This window comes from Xiphophorus couchianus, chromosome 1 (assembly GCF_001444195.1).
Source record: "Xiphophorus couchianus chromosome 1, X_couchianus-1.0, whole genome shotgun sequence".
NCBI classification, from domain to species: domain Eukaryota; kingdom Metazoa; phylum Chordata; class Actinopteri; order Cyprinodontiformes; family Poeciliidae; genus Xiphophorus; species Xiphophorus couchianus.
This window is the reverse complement of record NC_040228.1, coordinates 6,775,849-6,792,163: the sequence shown is the minus strand read 5'-3', so window position 1 is coordinate 6,792,163 and position 16,315 is coordinate 6,775,849. Positions and strand designations below refer to the sequence as shown.

Sequence of the window (16,315 nt, the reverse complement as noted above, 5' to 3'; positions counted from 1 at the left end):
TCCAGATAGGCGTGTCAAAACATCTGCTTAAATGTTACATCAAATTATATAAATTCTCAAAAGACCATGAAAGAAAAAACTAAAACAAGTAAGCAAGGAAGTCCCATGTGTTTGATAATTTAATTGATTTAATTTGAATAATTTAATTTCCCTTTGGGATCAATAAAAAAAACAAAAACACTTAAAACACTAAATAAAAAGAAGCAAGTGATCACAATAAGCTAAAAAAGACTGAAAAAAGGCAAGGGGATTTTATCAATTACATGAATTGCTTTTTATTGTAAAACCAAGGCCTTAAACAGTGTTAAAAACTTATTAGGCACAGTGTCTTCCAGACAAATTCCAGTGTGCACTGGCGACTTAGTGTACATTTACATGGTCTCCGTTTACCTTCTAGAAATCCAGTAGCCTCAATGCCCAGCATTTGTCTTCTTGGCTTATTAAAAGCATATTCAAAAAAGATTTTTACTTAAATATTTACACCATATTGTTGTAATAAAGGATGCCACAATGCAACAAGAAGGGGGGGGGGAAGCATATACAGATATTGTCTTATTGTTTAATTGGGAAACGGTATAACATTAAACCTTACAGGAAATCCTGCAGCAATTTGTCCCAATGAACTTGCAACACGATTCACCGACATGTAAGAATTTACAAATAAGTTCACATTCCAAAAGAAATTGGGGAAATCTTTATTTAAATAGATCACTGTCAACACTGAATCTAAAACACCTCCAAAGTAAAAGAAATAGTGTGATTTTGGGTCAGGAATATACAAGGGCACCGTTGGCTGTGTGTGGTCTTTGTAGGGGAGTTACGTTATGTCTGTCGTATCATGGAGACATAGTAAGAGTGTTTTTTCTCTTGGAGTCCCGCCGTGGAAATGGCACGAAGCTATTCACCTCCTTGTAGCATAACCCTGTGAGAGAAAAGGGAGGGCGGTTTGGTTTTCTTCTACACAACCACATTTTTGTTTGCAGAAAAAAAAATATGTTAAATGCGTCCATATTTACACCTAATTGCCATAAAATAATTTTGAAAGAAATCTTTTATTGTAGCAGCATGCAGAAAACAAAAAAACAGAAAGCAAAAATTCATGGCTGAATTGAGGTACCGTATTTTCCGCACTATAAGGCGCACCTACAGTAAAAGCTTTCAATTTTCTCAAAAGCCGACAGTGCGCCTTATAATCCGGTGGCCTTATATATGGACCAATATTGAGCCACAGCAGGTCTCCCAACTATGGTGAGCAGCCTCCGACTTCATTTTCCCCCGTAGAAGAAGAAACGCGCGGTGCACGCTGGGTTTTGTGTAAAGACCCCAAAATGGCTCCTATTAAGAGACACGCTTACGACGCAGAGTTTAAGCTCAAGGCGATCAGTGACGCAGTAGAACACGGGAATAGAGCAGCAGCCAGAGAATTTAACATGAACCAATCAATGGTGCGGAAGTGGATCTATATTGTGATTGCACTAACGTCTGATTTACCGCAACAGTATCAGACTGTTTTTTACGTGTTTATTGAATCGAGGAAAAGTTCCCCTCCACTATATGTTATACCTTGCTGTTGTTAAAAGATAAACTGTGTCACTAAAATACCACGTCACTGACTTTACCTCGGGGAAAATAATAAAACAGCTGTTTATTCATTTTGGGAGTGAACGGAGTTTTCAGAACGCTGGTTTGTAATTTTAATAAAGTTTGACTGTTTAAATAAAGTTTGAATGTTTGTTGACATTCCCTTTAGCGCAGTTCCATCTAATGGATGCATAACGTAACCCCAGCCTCTACTGTAGCATCTATTCTATGCGCCTTATAGTGCGGAAAATACGGTAATTTATTTAATTGCCAATTTTCTCAAAAACAGACCTTGTCGTAGGTTCACCTTGAGCTCAGGTTGTGAAAAGTTTCCTGCTGGCAGTTGTTCTGTTTGCTACTTTTAAAAACATGGCTCTCCATCTTGGACTTTGCCTTGTTTATAGTTAAGTAAATTAGGATGTTTGCTGCATATTCATTTGATAGCATTTACATTTACAATACATAACATTTATTTCCTAAAGACTAGTGTTTTCTAGTTTTGTTTTTTTCCCCCCCCCCACTTACGTTTCCACTCATCTAGGGACATGGTTGCATTGTCATGGCTGTCATCGTATGGCGTAGGCTCAGGAAAGTCCTCCGGTTCCCTTAAATTGTCAAAGTACGGGTGCTCCAGAGCGAGCTCAGCAGTGGGCCTTTCATCTCCATCCAGAACCAGCATCTTTTCAAGCAGGTCAATACCTGCCATGGACCAAAAAAAAAAAAAAAACACAGGAAAATATCAAAGTTAAAGCCATCCTACTGAAAAATCGCAAAGAATGCATCAAAGACACATGCCAGGCTCCACACAAAGACTAAACTGTGTAATGTTGAGGTCACACTATGCAACTGATCTAAAATTATTATTGCGCAAAAATACAGACAAGCAATTATGTCAGTTCTGCTACAGAATACAAAATGGAACATCTCTATTACCGTTCAATCAATCAATAATTTTGTTGTCATTATAGAAACCATTAATAAAAATAGCATGAACTATAATGAACTTGGGTGATAAATAGAACCAGAGAGCATTTAATGCCCTTATGGCTACCGGGTATAAACTGCTCTTCAGTCTGTTTGTCGTTGCTTTTATGCTCCTGTTTCTGCAGCCAGATGGCAGCAGTTGGAACAAATCGTGATCAGGGAGTGAGGAGTCTTAAAACGTTCCTGGTTTCCTGAGGCAGTGGGATCTGTGGAGATCTTCAAGAGAAAGCAGAGAGCAGCTGATGGTCCTCTGGGCAGATTGTGTGATTCTCTGGAGAGTCTTCCTCTCTGGTGCCGTGCAGCTGGAGAACCACACAGAGACAATCGCAGACGATGCTTTCAATAGAGCATCGATAGAAAGACACCGGTTTTTGAGAAATATTGTTTCTTCTGAGGACTCTCAGGAAATAGAGTCTCTGTTGGACTTTCTATGCCAGTTCTGCTGTTTACATCCCAGATCAGGTTATGAACTCCCAGGAAACTGAAGTTTGACACCCTATCAACCTGATCTCCAGAGAAGCACAGTGGTTGAAAATCTCCTAAAATCCATGAGCTCCTTGTTCTTGGCTGTGTTCAGGATCAGGTTGTCTGTGCACCACGCTGTCAGTCGCTCCACCTCATTCCTGTAGACAGACTCATTCCCCCTGAGATGAGACCCACTACAATTGTGTAGTACAGAAGATGAGGAAGTGCTCATATTTCAGAGCCAAAATGAAACAAAAATTACAATTTCTTTCCAAAATAACCAAATGAAAAACTGGAGTCTGCTGTTTTAAATAAGCTCTTTGAACCGTCTTCATATGAAGTTAAAAATAGATAATTAAATAAACTGTATCAGACAATGATACATTTGAACTCACCCTGTTCACTGGCTCTGGGGAACAATGTTGAGAAGTCTTTTCTAGGATGGCGAGGGAGGCCCTTAATGTAACTTCTGGCCTGTTGCAAAGAACAAATCAACAACAGAAGTCAAGTAACAGACATGTTGATATTTTACTTTAAATAACATTAATTTTGGGTTTCAGTGATTTATTTGAACATTCATTTTTCATGGTGAAATTAATAAATAGTATAATAATGTCGAAAAACAACCTTTAGCTTGAGGGACTATAAAAATAAATGTTTCTTTTAAAAGGTGATAATCAAGGAAATTCAAAATAAGCACATTTATTGTGGATATTCTTTAATCCAGACAAGGTTAAAGCTATACATATACGGTTAACATATACTATTTTTTTTAGAATGACATCTTAGCATGATACGCTCAAGATCTGTTAAGCTCTGGCTGCTGATCATGATGACAGCAGATGGTCCTTTTTCTTTGCCAACATGAAAATGATTAGTTTGGCAGCCTTAATTAGGGAAAAAAAATGAAATAAAGATTTCTGAGTGAAATCATGACTGACTTTTATTAGCTACATCAACACATTGACACTACATCAAGTCTTACCTCTGGACTTTCAAGCTTCTGTATAAACTCTTGTCCAGGCACGCCACACACTTTCATGATCTGGGATAGCTGGTCCATGTCTGGTTATTAAAGGGTTACGGTCAAAAATCCTGGTGCTAATCATTGATGGCTGCAAAACAAGCTCTGGGAATGTGGTTTAAAAAAAAAAACATGACAGATTAATTAAAAACAGGAAAGAGCCAATTTAAATTTCTAATAGGCTCCATAAATCTGTAAAGTACATAGGAAGTAGTAGATAAATCTAAAGTAAAAACACGATACCAAGTCAGGAAACATGTTGCTCAAATATGTAGTTTGTGGTAATAGTACCGTGTGATCCACTTAGTGCCCGATTTACTGTTCTCATCAAATTGACACGTTCCTGCTTGTGAGAGATGCTATCAACCTCTTTAATTACCACACAGTCATAAAGTCATAGTAATAAAAACAGATTAAAAAATGACAAACATTAAAGGATACAGTCTTTTCCTTTAAAGAGGGTTTTTCCGTTGATCATTTCAGCCATGATGCAACCCACGGACCAAATATCCACTAAAAGAAGGAGGGAAAGAGAAAGAAACATCAGTAACAACCAAAGCAGAATATGCCATATCTACAGCAAGGTGGAATAAAAATGAGGAAGGTGGCATTTACATGGCACCACTCAGTCCTTATTCACAACAGATAAATGGGGAACAGCTACGGGAGGCCGTTTTAACATAATTAGAGATATCTCAAATAGGTATTTTGTCTAGTCAAAACATAAGTAGAGATATCTTAAATTACTTAAACGTCTAATCATAAAACAATTTCAGATATCTGGAATGTAAGGGCAGTAAAACAGAATTTATGTTAAAACGGCCTGCCATAGAACATCTGGTGAGCAACACAATCCCAAAAAAGCTGCTCTCTGTGTGCCGCAGTGTGTTTTGAACAACTTGCTTCTAAATTTAAAATCATATCCTAGAGAGACAGACCCATCACAATGACAGACCGACGGGGCAGTTCAATCAGGCTAACAGTAAGAAAAATAAATCAAAAAAGAAAGATCAAGGAAGATGTTTCTAAATGTAACCCAATCATAAAAATGCATTTTAAGAACTAATATTCCAGATTAGGAACTTGCTGGCTCTGGAAAAGCAAAGACAAAGCAAAAACACGAGCTTCATGTAAAACAGGAAGTTTGCACGTGACGAGCAAAGGTTCAGAGTTACAGAACAGTAAGGCGAGCACAGAAGTACATTAATAATATGTAACAGCTACAGATGTCTTGCCAGTCTGGGTGTAGTGCATCCAGTTCAGAATGACCTCAGGCGCCCGGTACCAACGGGTCACCACGTAGCCCGTCATCTCTGCATCAGCACTGCGAGCCAGCCCAAAGTCCAGGATCTGTACCGGACAGCAGAGAAACTGGTAACAATCTGCACCAGGAGCACGCCATGTCTGAACGCAACGAGCACAACCTGCTTCTAAATATCTGACATGGAAACATATGTTTAGTGTTATAAAACAAGAGTTATATATATAAATGTTATGCATTTTTAAACCTAAACTAAAACTGGGCATCTACAGTGATTTGGAAAGGAAGTCACAACCCTTGAAATTTCACATTTTGTCACTTTCCTATTAATTTTGACATATTTTATTGGGATTTAATGCGACACACAACGCAAAGTATTTGTATAACGGAAGGTAAATAATAAAGGTGGGCGGATCTGTCTAAAACACTGATAACACTGATAACATTGGTATTAGTATTGGATCGACACTAGAGTGGTAAGAGCAATATTTTAGTTTCAGATTCCCTATTGAAATGTCATTTTATTGCACTTTCTCAGCTTTATCTCAATTTTTTGTTTTGTTTGGGATTTTCTTTCAGGGTATCAGAGTTAGGGCGGGCGATACGGACATAGAATTTTATTGCAATATTTTGAGGAACTATTTTGATTTAAAAGAAATATTTATTATTTGTTTTTTTAGGCAATAAATAGTTTGGCTGTAGGGTAACTGCATGTCACAGCATTCATAGCGTCACAAACACAAATATCGTTCTTGAAACACATTGTCATCTGAAATAAGCTTCTTCAGGATGCCACTTGCTTACAAAAGTGTGATTTATATCACTAAACTTCACAAAGTGACTGAATTTAACCATATTTTCAAATTTACTGATATTTATTGATGCTCTTGCGGAAGAAAAAGTGGAGACACTAGCAAAAATAATGCTCCGATCACAGTCAGTTTTATGTAAGTCAACATCCATAACTGAAATCTATCATGATAACGATAAATCCAAATTCTTGCGGCGAAAATACATTTTTCAGAATAAATGATAAACAACACCCTAATAATATCATATTAGGGTCTGAATACAAACACAACCCAGTTTACAGATTCTTATTTGCAAACATGTTCTAAACAATATGTCCCTCTCCTTCCACTTGTGCTACTTTGTGTTGGTCTGTAACATTAAATCCTAAATCTAAAGGACTTCAGGATTTGAATGAATACTTTTGAAAAAGTCATATTATAAATCTTGTACCTTCAGTTCGCAGTCTTGGTTAACAGCCAGGTTTCCAGGCTTAAGATCCTGCAAAATGAAATCAGATGAGTGATGGGTAAGCGGGTCACACAGTAATTAACAAGAAATTACAGTGACTGGACTCCCTCACTCAGCAAAAGGAGCTTTAACGTCTCAGTTCCCGTGGGGATGACGAGGCTCAGCTGTTTGTTTCAACGCGTCATGTAACGATTGTTTTTCTCCTTTAACACAAGCCTCATCGAGCGATTCAACCGCAAGCCAAAACACAAAATACTACGAAGCATTTTGATACTGCGACAGAATGTGTCGGTGACACCCGAACAGGTTTGGGTCTTAGCAGAGGAGTAGCAGGGTCGCACCGGTTTCTGCACTTCAAACACAGAGAAACCAAACAAATCCCCACACCACCAACCAGACACGATCTGTTAGGTGCATGAACACAGCTTACTACAGAATAAAAAAAAACTACGTTGAGATGGAAGAGATGAAGGATCACAGCTGTTCTCATGTTGCACAAACTGCTCATTTCGGCCCACTGCAAGAACGTTTTGCATGCGTAGCGGGTCCAGTATGTTCCCGTCTTTCAATTTCTGCAGGCAAATTCTATTCATATTCCGTTTCTAGAGTTGCGCTGCTCAAGGCATGCTGAAGTAGCTATGCTACTTTAGTTCTGATTTATTGTTTTTGTGGACTTTTGTTAATCCTTTCTTTTGGTTGAGACATTGAATGTTTGGAAAATTATTCCCTCTGGTTTTGAAAGCCGTGCAGCTGGAACAATTTTTGCTCATACTTTTTTTTTTTTTAACTTTTGGATATCTTTTATGATCCATAAACATGGCAACAAGCTGTTCAATTTTTTATTATTTATTATATTTACAACCTGGAATAGATGGGCATTCCCAACACTCTAGTAACAATAGATCTACGTTCCCAAATCCCAGAGGAGTTGAAACGAACAGATCAGGACCAACGAGCAGAGAATAAGGACGGCTCTTCCATCCGTCATTTTGGGCAAGGATCACATTCTCAACTCTTATGTCTTCAGTCAGAGGCTTCTTTAGATTTGGTGCAAGACTGACTGCTACTGGAAATCCTCCCTGCTCAGAGACTGCAGATCTACAGGGACTTTTATGAACAACCATAACTCAGGTTTGCATAGAAAGGTCAGAAAAGGGAAAATATCCAGTGAACAGCGGCTGTATAGATAAATATGTCTTGTTGATATCAGAGGAGAATGGGAATACTGGCTCAAGATAACAAAAAGGCAACAGTAGAACTTTACACTTTACCAGGACTGCCAGTAATTTTAGGGGATGCTGGTTTTGGGTTTGTTTAAAATGCTTAAAGACAATTCTGTCAGCAACAAAAAAAACCACAAACACTTTCAGTTTATGTAAAACGTTGTGGAAATCGAGATATGACGAAAGATGAGAACACACTTCTCTAAAACACAGACAGTAATGAAACTGGGAAATCTGAAGGCAAGCTCTGTAACTGTGAAATCACTCTACAAACCAGCAGGATGTCTTTCGGTTGGGAAACATTTTAAAAACATGTGGCATAAATATGCCACATAAAATGTGGTTTGAGTGGCTTCAGAAGCAGAATTAATGACTTTACATCTGCCTCTTGAAACCCAGATAGTTTTCTACAGACGATTTAATTAATAGACTCTTATTCCGATAATCAGCCTCCATTAGGGACAGTCTTGTGGTTTCTCCCTGATGCCTTCTTAAACATCCCTCTGTGATCCTCAGAGCCATGAGCGCTTTGCGTGCCCTTCAGTGCTTTTAGATGGAGAAGACAATGAACTGACTGAAGCAGTAAAGAACAACATAAGGCTAACCTACAGACCCTGGGTGTGGCCTAACAACTCTAGACATGCAGTCGAACATCAGAGGGATTCGACTCATCTTACCAGTTGGGGCAGATTTTTTTGCTGACTCGTTATTTATTATTTATTAAAATAAAAAACGGCAAAGTGTAGGCAGAGTTTACATTTCTTTGTAATACTCAATGAAAGTTGTGTCAGCTGCTTACCCTGTGGATGATTCCCGCCTTGTGAATGTACTGCAGAAGGAGAAGCAGAACCAAAGTTACATTTCTTTATTTGTGTATCTAAACTTCAAGCTGCTTTTATGTGTTTTTTTGTTTTTTAAATAAATAAAAATCACATCCTTAACATTTTGGGAAAAGCCTCACCCTCAGTCCACAGAGCATCTGGTACACGAGGAACTGGACTTTGTCTTCAGAGAGCTGACCCCTCACCTTTGACAGGTCAGTGTACATGTAAGGCATCACCAGGTAGCTGGGGAAAAGATGTGGAGATGTAAAAGGGGAAGGATGTAGAGAGGTGGGAAGGTGTGAATGCTCTGCTAAATTCCCCACCCTGCTAAAGCTGCAGCGCTATGCTTTAGCTTAGAGGAGGCTTGTGTACATTGAAGTGGGTCTGAATGAGATTCAACCTCCATTGGAAGATACTCCTGAAAAACTCCTTAAAGAAGTGTTAACATGCTTTTCTATTCAGTCCCACTTATAAGGCTTGAACTTCGTCATTAATATCTGCCTTTGTATAATTAAACTGTGAATACAGCTGTTCAGTAAAGGTGTCTGTTTATGAGTCAATGCTTTGTAAAGACAACTTTTGCTGCAGTTACAGTTGCTTTGCACATCTGAAGTGTTTGCCAATTCCTATTTGCAAAAAGGTTCAAGATCTCTAAAACTGGACAGAGAACATCTGTGACAACAAGTTTTGCTTTATTTTCTAAGTTGGATTTAGGTCTAAACTTTGACTGGGCTTAAACCACTCCATTGTAGCTGCGGCTGTATGATTAGGATTGTTGTTGAGCTACAAGGTGAACCGCCACCTCACCATTAAGCCCTTTGTGGCTGTTAGTGGGTTTTCTTCCCAGGCTAGCCTTGATTTAACTCCATCGGTTCTACAATTAAGTCTCAGCAGCTTTCCAGTCTTATTGTTAGTGCCTTGCATTAACAATAAGTTCTGTTTTGTCTTATCTGACCATCCTGCCACTTTTCCATAAAGGTCATATTCTTGAATTGCACAACAAATAGTTGGCTATTAGTCATAATACCGTAGTAGCCTTTGACAGATCCTTCCACCTGAGCTGTGGAGCTCTACAGTTCTTCCAAAGTTACCATGGTCCACCTCGGTTTTCAAATGCCTCGTTTCCACTGAGTGGTATAGCGCATGTCAGTGTGGTACACCAATTAGTCTGTTTCCATTGTAAAAGCGGGACATACAACCGCAGCATTCCTGGACCCCCTTCAGTCGTAGGTCCATAGAACAAAGATACAGTTAAGGCGGAGCTACGGCCATCAGACAACACCGTTCAGTGATGGGAGATAGAAAGACATCACTTTTTGAGACAAGCCAGGCGTCATGTGTTTGTCAACACACTAGTAAGCCATGTTGGGCGTTTGGGTTTAACCCCATCTGCCTACTGAGAGTCCAATTGGCAGTGGAAACATTCTCCCTAATACCATAAAACAGCGCACCGACCCACGCACTACCACTCAGTGGAGACGAAGCAAAACAAACATCTGAGGACTTCAGAACAGCTAGATTTATATTGGGAATAAATTGCACTCAAGTAGAGTTTAGATCAAGCTTTAAAAAAATCCAACCTAACCGGGCCTGAGCCCACAGGCATTGTGTCTGAGCCCAACTCGATCCAATTAACTTTAATTATAGGTTCGACGTGATACTTTAATTAAGATTTTACTGTTTTCATAAGCAGTGTAGCTTCTCCCTTTGTTAGCTTTTGTTTAGCGTCTCCCAGCTCCATCTTGTCGCTTGTTGTAACCATGAAGTGAGTCAAGGTCAAACCGTCGGGGATGTGTGATTGATAAGCGTGCAGTAGGGTGGACCTGTGTGTGCATGCAGTGTGCTCTGCTTGTTACAGTCTGATTAACTTCTGCACCCTACTTACTTTCTTTATTTTCTTAACAGATTAAACTATGTACTCCTCTATTTACACTATAATAAGCAGATTACCACGACTTTATATCGTGTATTCTCGTCTGGTTTTCTCTGTGCTGAATGTATTGCAGGCTTAAGAAACTCGCCACAGAAGTCCACGCCCGACCCAACCATCAGGCAAATAATTCTGGCCCGTTCAGTTCAGACAAGGCCATAAATCTAAACTTTACAAAAAGGTTTATTACTTAATTGATCTCTGACTATTTTTGGTCGCTCTAGGCTATTTTCATTTGCATCAGAGTACGGGGAGCTGAATCAAAATGCAGAAGTTAAAATTAACCCTTTTCTATTTGTCTCGTTCCTTTATTGTGTGCCTCTAAGGGAATTATTTTAGCGATAGTTAAATTTACGATGAAGGAATCATTTTAAGAACACACTTTCATCCACATGAACATGCCTTCCCTGGAAAGCAAAACCCAGAGTACATTTTACAAGCTACTCCAGCTTGCAACATATTTCAACTACTACAGAAATATGTTGCAGCAGGTCAATGAAAGTAATTTGGTAAAGTCCTGCCTAGGCCTGTCACAGCAAGCAATAAATAAATTAATCGCATAATAAATTTAAGCAAGCTCAGTAATTTCCTTTTGCATGATTTACCGTTTTTTTCTTTTCTCTCTTTTTACCAAAAACTGGATGATAAACGTCTTCAGTCTGGTGCTTTGGGCTCAACTGGCCCTTTTTAGAAGGACAATTTTGTTTACAGAGACTTCAAACTTAATTTTATTTGTTGTTTCTGTTGTTTCGTTTATGTATTTTGGATATTTAACACATCCTCCAGTTCCAGTGTTAAATGTTCATTTTGAACTTTAAAGTTTATTGATCTTTGAGAATGTGTTCTTGCATTATTATGACATTACCATTATATTACTTGAAAATGTTCTCCAGACAACAATACTGCAGTTTATGGCAATAATTTCTGGGACAAAGAGAAAACCTGCTGCCTGCTTCTCATAACCGACAACAGCTGCCTGTTCCCAGAGCCTCAGGTGTGTCCCAAGCTCCTCATATGTTGCAAGTCGATGTCAGTGCGGTAAAAAGTACTCACAAGTCCTGGAAATCATCCAAGCTGCAGGCAGGTGTAAACACATTCTGGAGTCCTATCACCTGCATGGAATGAGAGCTGGATGAAGCAAGTGATTTATTTACTGGAAGACTTTCATTTTGAGAAACTACACACGCACACACACACCCACACAAAAACACGTTTGTAGTCTGTTGTAATATCATCTCCTCACATTCTCATGCTTCATGTGTTTGAGCAGCCGGAGCTCCCTGTACGCCCTCTTGGCAAAGATCTCCGACTGGAAGGGCCTGTGGAGCTTCTTTATGGCCACTTTCTCTTTACTCTTCTCGTTTATTGCCGAGCTGTGGGAGGAAGGAGACGAAACATCAGCAACAACGCATCATTAGCTCGGTGCTAAGCCCGCGCGGGTTTCACTACGAAGGCGTCCGTGGGAAGCCAGAGCAGGGGGGGAAACGAAAGGATGAGTAGCCTTGAGGTTTTGCCCTTCGACAGGATTAGCATCTAGGTACAAAGCATGACTGGTGGTCTGCTGGTTTTTTTCTTGAGGCTCAGCGTGGAAATGTTTGGCAACTTTTGATGTGCACGCTTGCAGTGATCTGCAGAGCACCAATATGTGGGAGGAGAGGCTTGTTAGACTATTTGGAGCCGCATGCACTAACACACACCACACAAATCGCTTGTGCTGTTTTCAGCCCTGACGCACCGGTTCAAAAAACCACAAACAGGATTTTACAGTCGCTTACAGTACGTGCGCCGCAGCTAATGCATGTCACCGTACGTCTGCAGGAAGTACAGTACCTTAAACTGCTCATTTAGTGAAGTGTACCAACTCTACGATCTCTCTGCTTTACTGTTTCCATAATGAGAGTTTAGACAAGATGTGCTGTTTGGGGAAATTAGAGGTAATGGTGGCAGAGTTCATGACATGTTGTTTGTATTCAAATTCAGCCCTTTTTAATTTCCACTTTGTTCTGTTTAGCAGCCTGATGAATTGTTTTTTCACCTGTAAAGCTCCTCTGTGTACACAGCAGCTAAAGGATCACAACATAAATATAAACCATTTGGCTGTAATTTGACACACAGCTGACTAGAACTGCATTATATGTGTTTTTCTGAGGAAGCCAATTGGAAAAAAGACATAACTTCAAACACATTTTGTTTTTTTTTCTGAAAGAAAGTCAACATATTTTTTGAAGTGGATCTAATTTAGATAAACTACTGATTAATTATAACTGGAATGTGGTTTCATTTTAGTCTTATGATGATTATTTTAACAATGACAACTGAGTAAATCTTATGTTTGTTTTATGTTTTCAGCTCTGATTTGCCTTGTTTCTGAAATGTGCTATGCAAATAAACTTGCTTTGGCTTTTTATATTAATAAATTAAGTGGCAAGTAAATATTTCTGATGCATGGGGTTCTGTAGGGCACAATGAGACACATTTCGCATGCATTCACTTATATTACCTAAATATCATGACGCCAACTGGAAAACTGTTAGTTCCATGACAATTTTTAACATTTAAATATTTATGGCTGACACCAAATACTATTAACTTGTAATACCTGTGTTACGTTATAATTTATTTATTTTGAATTTTATTTTATTTATTTATTTCGAACATGACAGCAGTATAAAATAACAGACATGAACAGGCAATGCAAAAGACACATATTTTTTTGTACCACAATAATCTTAACGTGCTCGGAAAGGAGTAGGAAGAAGTAAGAAACTTCTGAACTCCATAAACTCATACCATGTTTTCAGATGGACCCTCATTATTAAAAAAAACAAACAAACAAAAAACATAGGTTAATTAATAATGGTATTAATAATAACAGTTCAATTGGCAAAAAAATGATACTATTTTGCACAATAAAAAGCTTTAAAGCTGCTACTAAACTTAGCAGTCAGTTTGCTCAGGTCAAATAGAAATAGCTGATAACATTAATATAACTGTAATAACCTGTATGTTGCGCCATTTTAACAGCAGTAGGAATAACTGTTGCTCTTTTGCATAAAAAAAGCTACTATGTTTTGGATTTTTGCTTCAAGTTACATTACACACGATAATAAACATTACAAACGGCAATATCTTTACTCATGGTTGTTGTACTGACTCCTGCCTGTATATAATATAATCCATTATATTGTCAAATCTTTCAAACCTTTTAGGATATAAATGCAAACTAATAGAGTACATTAGCATCAAAATCAATAGTGTGCATGAGGAATGCTGCATGAATCCAGTGCAGTCACCATATTCGCCTCAACATACTTTTCTCATCTGCATGACTTAATGGTTTCATAATGTAGCAACATAAGACACCTGCACATTAATGCAATCCATCTTTAATCCATATATTATCCGCACTGTGCATTAAAACACATTTTGACCTGAAAGGCAGGTGTTTATGTGTCAGAAAGTGATTTTTATTTTTCTTTCTTTTTGATAGGAAGTGGTAGAAGCTTCCATCTTCCTACGTAAGTATTTTGGCTGTGTCGTCAGGGCAGACAGACATTAGTGTTTGTACAGGATATCACGCCAGGCCCACCACACGCTGCTTGCAGCTGCTGTAGGCATCGCCAGAAACTGAACATTGTGTATACACCGAGTCCACAGCTCCACACACACACACACACACACACACACACACACACACACACACACACGCCCCCACAAGCCACTCACCACACTGCACCGTACGCCCCAGTTCCTATCTGCTTCAGCCGCGTGTATTTCTCCGGGACTTCCCACACCGTGCTGTTGATTTCCTCACGGGAGAAATGTCCCCGAGCCTCCATGATGAGAACGAGCAGGCGAAGCTAAGGAAAACTTCTGCTCCCTCCTCCTGTTTCGCCTGTCACTCGCTCAGGGGAGGAAAACGAAAACACCAACAAGTTAGAGGTGTTATCGCCTTGTTCCGGTTGTGGTGTTTCAAAATAAAACAGCCAAATTGTAGCTGTAAAAACGGACTGGTTTTGTTAACCCAGAATATCGTCCAGATGCCAGAATTACCTGATGACTAGCCCTCTATCGTAACATCCTCTTTAGGAATTTAACTGAAGTTTTTTGGTCTTTCTAGATAAAATCTGGACTCTTGTTAGCCAAAATCATCTTGAAGTCGACGTTTCCAAGTTGGAAGAATCAAATAGAACAGATACATAAAGACCGAATTCCAGCTTGGACAATCTAAGCTGACCCCAAGTTCAGACTCAGTTTTCCTGTTGGCTGCTGCACATGAACTCAAGCCACTCTTATTTGTCAGAAAATCCAGAAAACTCAGGTGGACGCCTCAACAATCGGCTGGGATCTACGACTATCTAACAAACAAACCACAGTTTGTGAGACTGAATGATTGTGTGTGTAATCAGGTCAGGTGGTCAGCAGTACATTAGTACCAAAAGGGACTGTACTCTCACTATTTCCTTTTTTCCTCTTTACATCCGAGTCTTCCGGTGTAAGTCACTCCTGATGACGTCCTCAGATGACTCTGCAGTCGTCAGGCGGATGGACAAGCCATACTGGACAGCCATTTTGGATTTTCTGTTTGAGAATGGTCAGAAACCCCATACTGTACAAATCGTCATTTCAACTCAGATGATAATTACGGTAACTTATTTTTTCAGACTTTGCACTGAGATTCACAACGTCAGACCACGAGAAAGCAAAAGTCTGCAGTCTGTGCAGTTAGCCGGCTCCAGAGCCAACAAAGAGCCAGGGGGATTCTGGAGTGTCTTTTTATCACTTTATTTGTTTAAAATAACTTACAATATAATTAGTTTAAAACAAGCGATTTATAGACAGACAGACAGACAGACAGACAGACAGACAGATAGACAGATAGATAGACAGACAGATAGATAGATAGATAGATAGATAGATAGATAGATAGATAGATAGATAGATAGATAGATAGATAGATAGATAGATAGATAGATAGATAGATAGATAGATAGATAGATAGACAGATAGATAGATAGATAGATAGATAGATAGATAGATAGATAGATAGATAGATAGATAGATAGATAGATAGATAGATAGATAGATAGATAGATAGATAGATAGATAGATAGATAGATAATTTATTACAGACTCAAAGTCCAAATTCCATAAAAAAGAAAACAAATACAATAAAAGAATAAAAAAATAAAAATAAAACAGGCTCCATTCAGGAGACAATCATACCAAAGGCTCCAAAGTACAGATGAGTATTTTACTGCACTATATTTAGCATTAGTCAAAAGTAGGATAATTCTATTATTAGATTCATTTAAACGACAAATAGATTTATGCATAAGCTTTCTTAAAACAGCCATGAAAGTGCTGATGCGAGCAAATACAAACAGTTCACTGTCACTGGCCCATCTGGGCTTTTTGCATCATTATAAGCCACCTTCAATCTAAGAAGATTTATCTGTGCACATCATTGTCGTTTTCCAAATGTCTACTTTTAAATGTTCAGCTGATTCAACACACTGAATCAAAGGAACAGTTTGTTACCAGACAAAAAGCAACAAGAAAAGCAGAGAAAACTATTCACATACTTTCTATCTAAGATAAATACCTTCGAACAGCTTCGTTCTTTTTCCTAAATTAGTGAATCCTAATTTTGTGAAACACAGCCCTCTGGAAATAGGAGTAAACCCAATCTCCTGTAAAAACTGACACTTTTAAACATTTACAAAGTAATGCCTTTATTTTATTTATTTACATACATTTTTA

At 38.6% G+C, this 16,315-nt stretch overlaps 2 protein-coding genes across 2 annotated transcripts in view; both read right to left on the bottom strand.

Annotated features, from left to right (window-relative positions):
- bcas2 (BCAS2 pre-mRNA processing factor) overlaps positions 1–16,315 on the bottom strand; it is a 624,479-nt gene that overhangs the window by 85,556 nt on the left and 522,608 nt on the right. The window lies entirely within an intron of this gene.
- mapk13 (mitogen-activated protein kinase 13) lies at positions 675–14,486 on the bottom strand. The gene is made up of 12 exons (XM_028013387.1): positions 14,279–14,486; positions 11,796–11,925; positions 11,606–11,664; positions 8,760–8,865; positions 8,598–8,627; positions 6,558–6,605; positions 5,290–5,404; positions 4,496–4,567; positions 4,016–4,095; positions 3,426–3,504; positions 2,107–2,280; positions 675–922 (listed from the first exon to the last, which is right to left on the bottom strand). The coding sequence occupies exons 1-12, from the start codon at positions 14,389–14,391 to the stop codon at positions 837–839; spliced, it is 1,092 nt and encodes a 363-aa protein (XP_027869188.1). The 5' UTR covers positions 14,392–14,486; the 3' UTR covers positions 675–836.

What these genes read in the sequence shown, in the direction of transcription:
- mapk13 (XM_028013387.1), bottom strand. Translation starts at nt 14,391, where the DNA reads ATGGAGGCTCGGGGACATTTCTCCCGTGAGGAAATCAACAGCACGGTG. An exon ending in AGATGCTCTGTGGACTGAGG is followed by an intron (nt 8,628 to 8,759) that starts GTGAGGCTTTTC and finishes CTCCTTCTGCAG; the next exon opens with TACATTCACAAGGCGGGAAT. An exon ending in AGAAGCTTGAAAGTCCAGAG is followed by an intron (nt 3,505 to 4,015) that starts GTAAGACTTGAT and finishes TCTTTGCAACAG; the next exon opens with GCCAGAAGTTACATTAAGGG.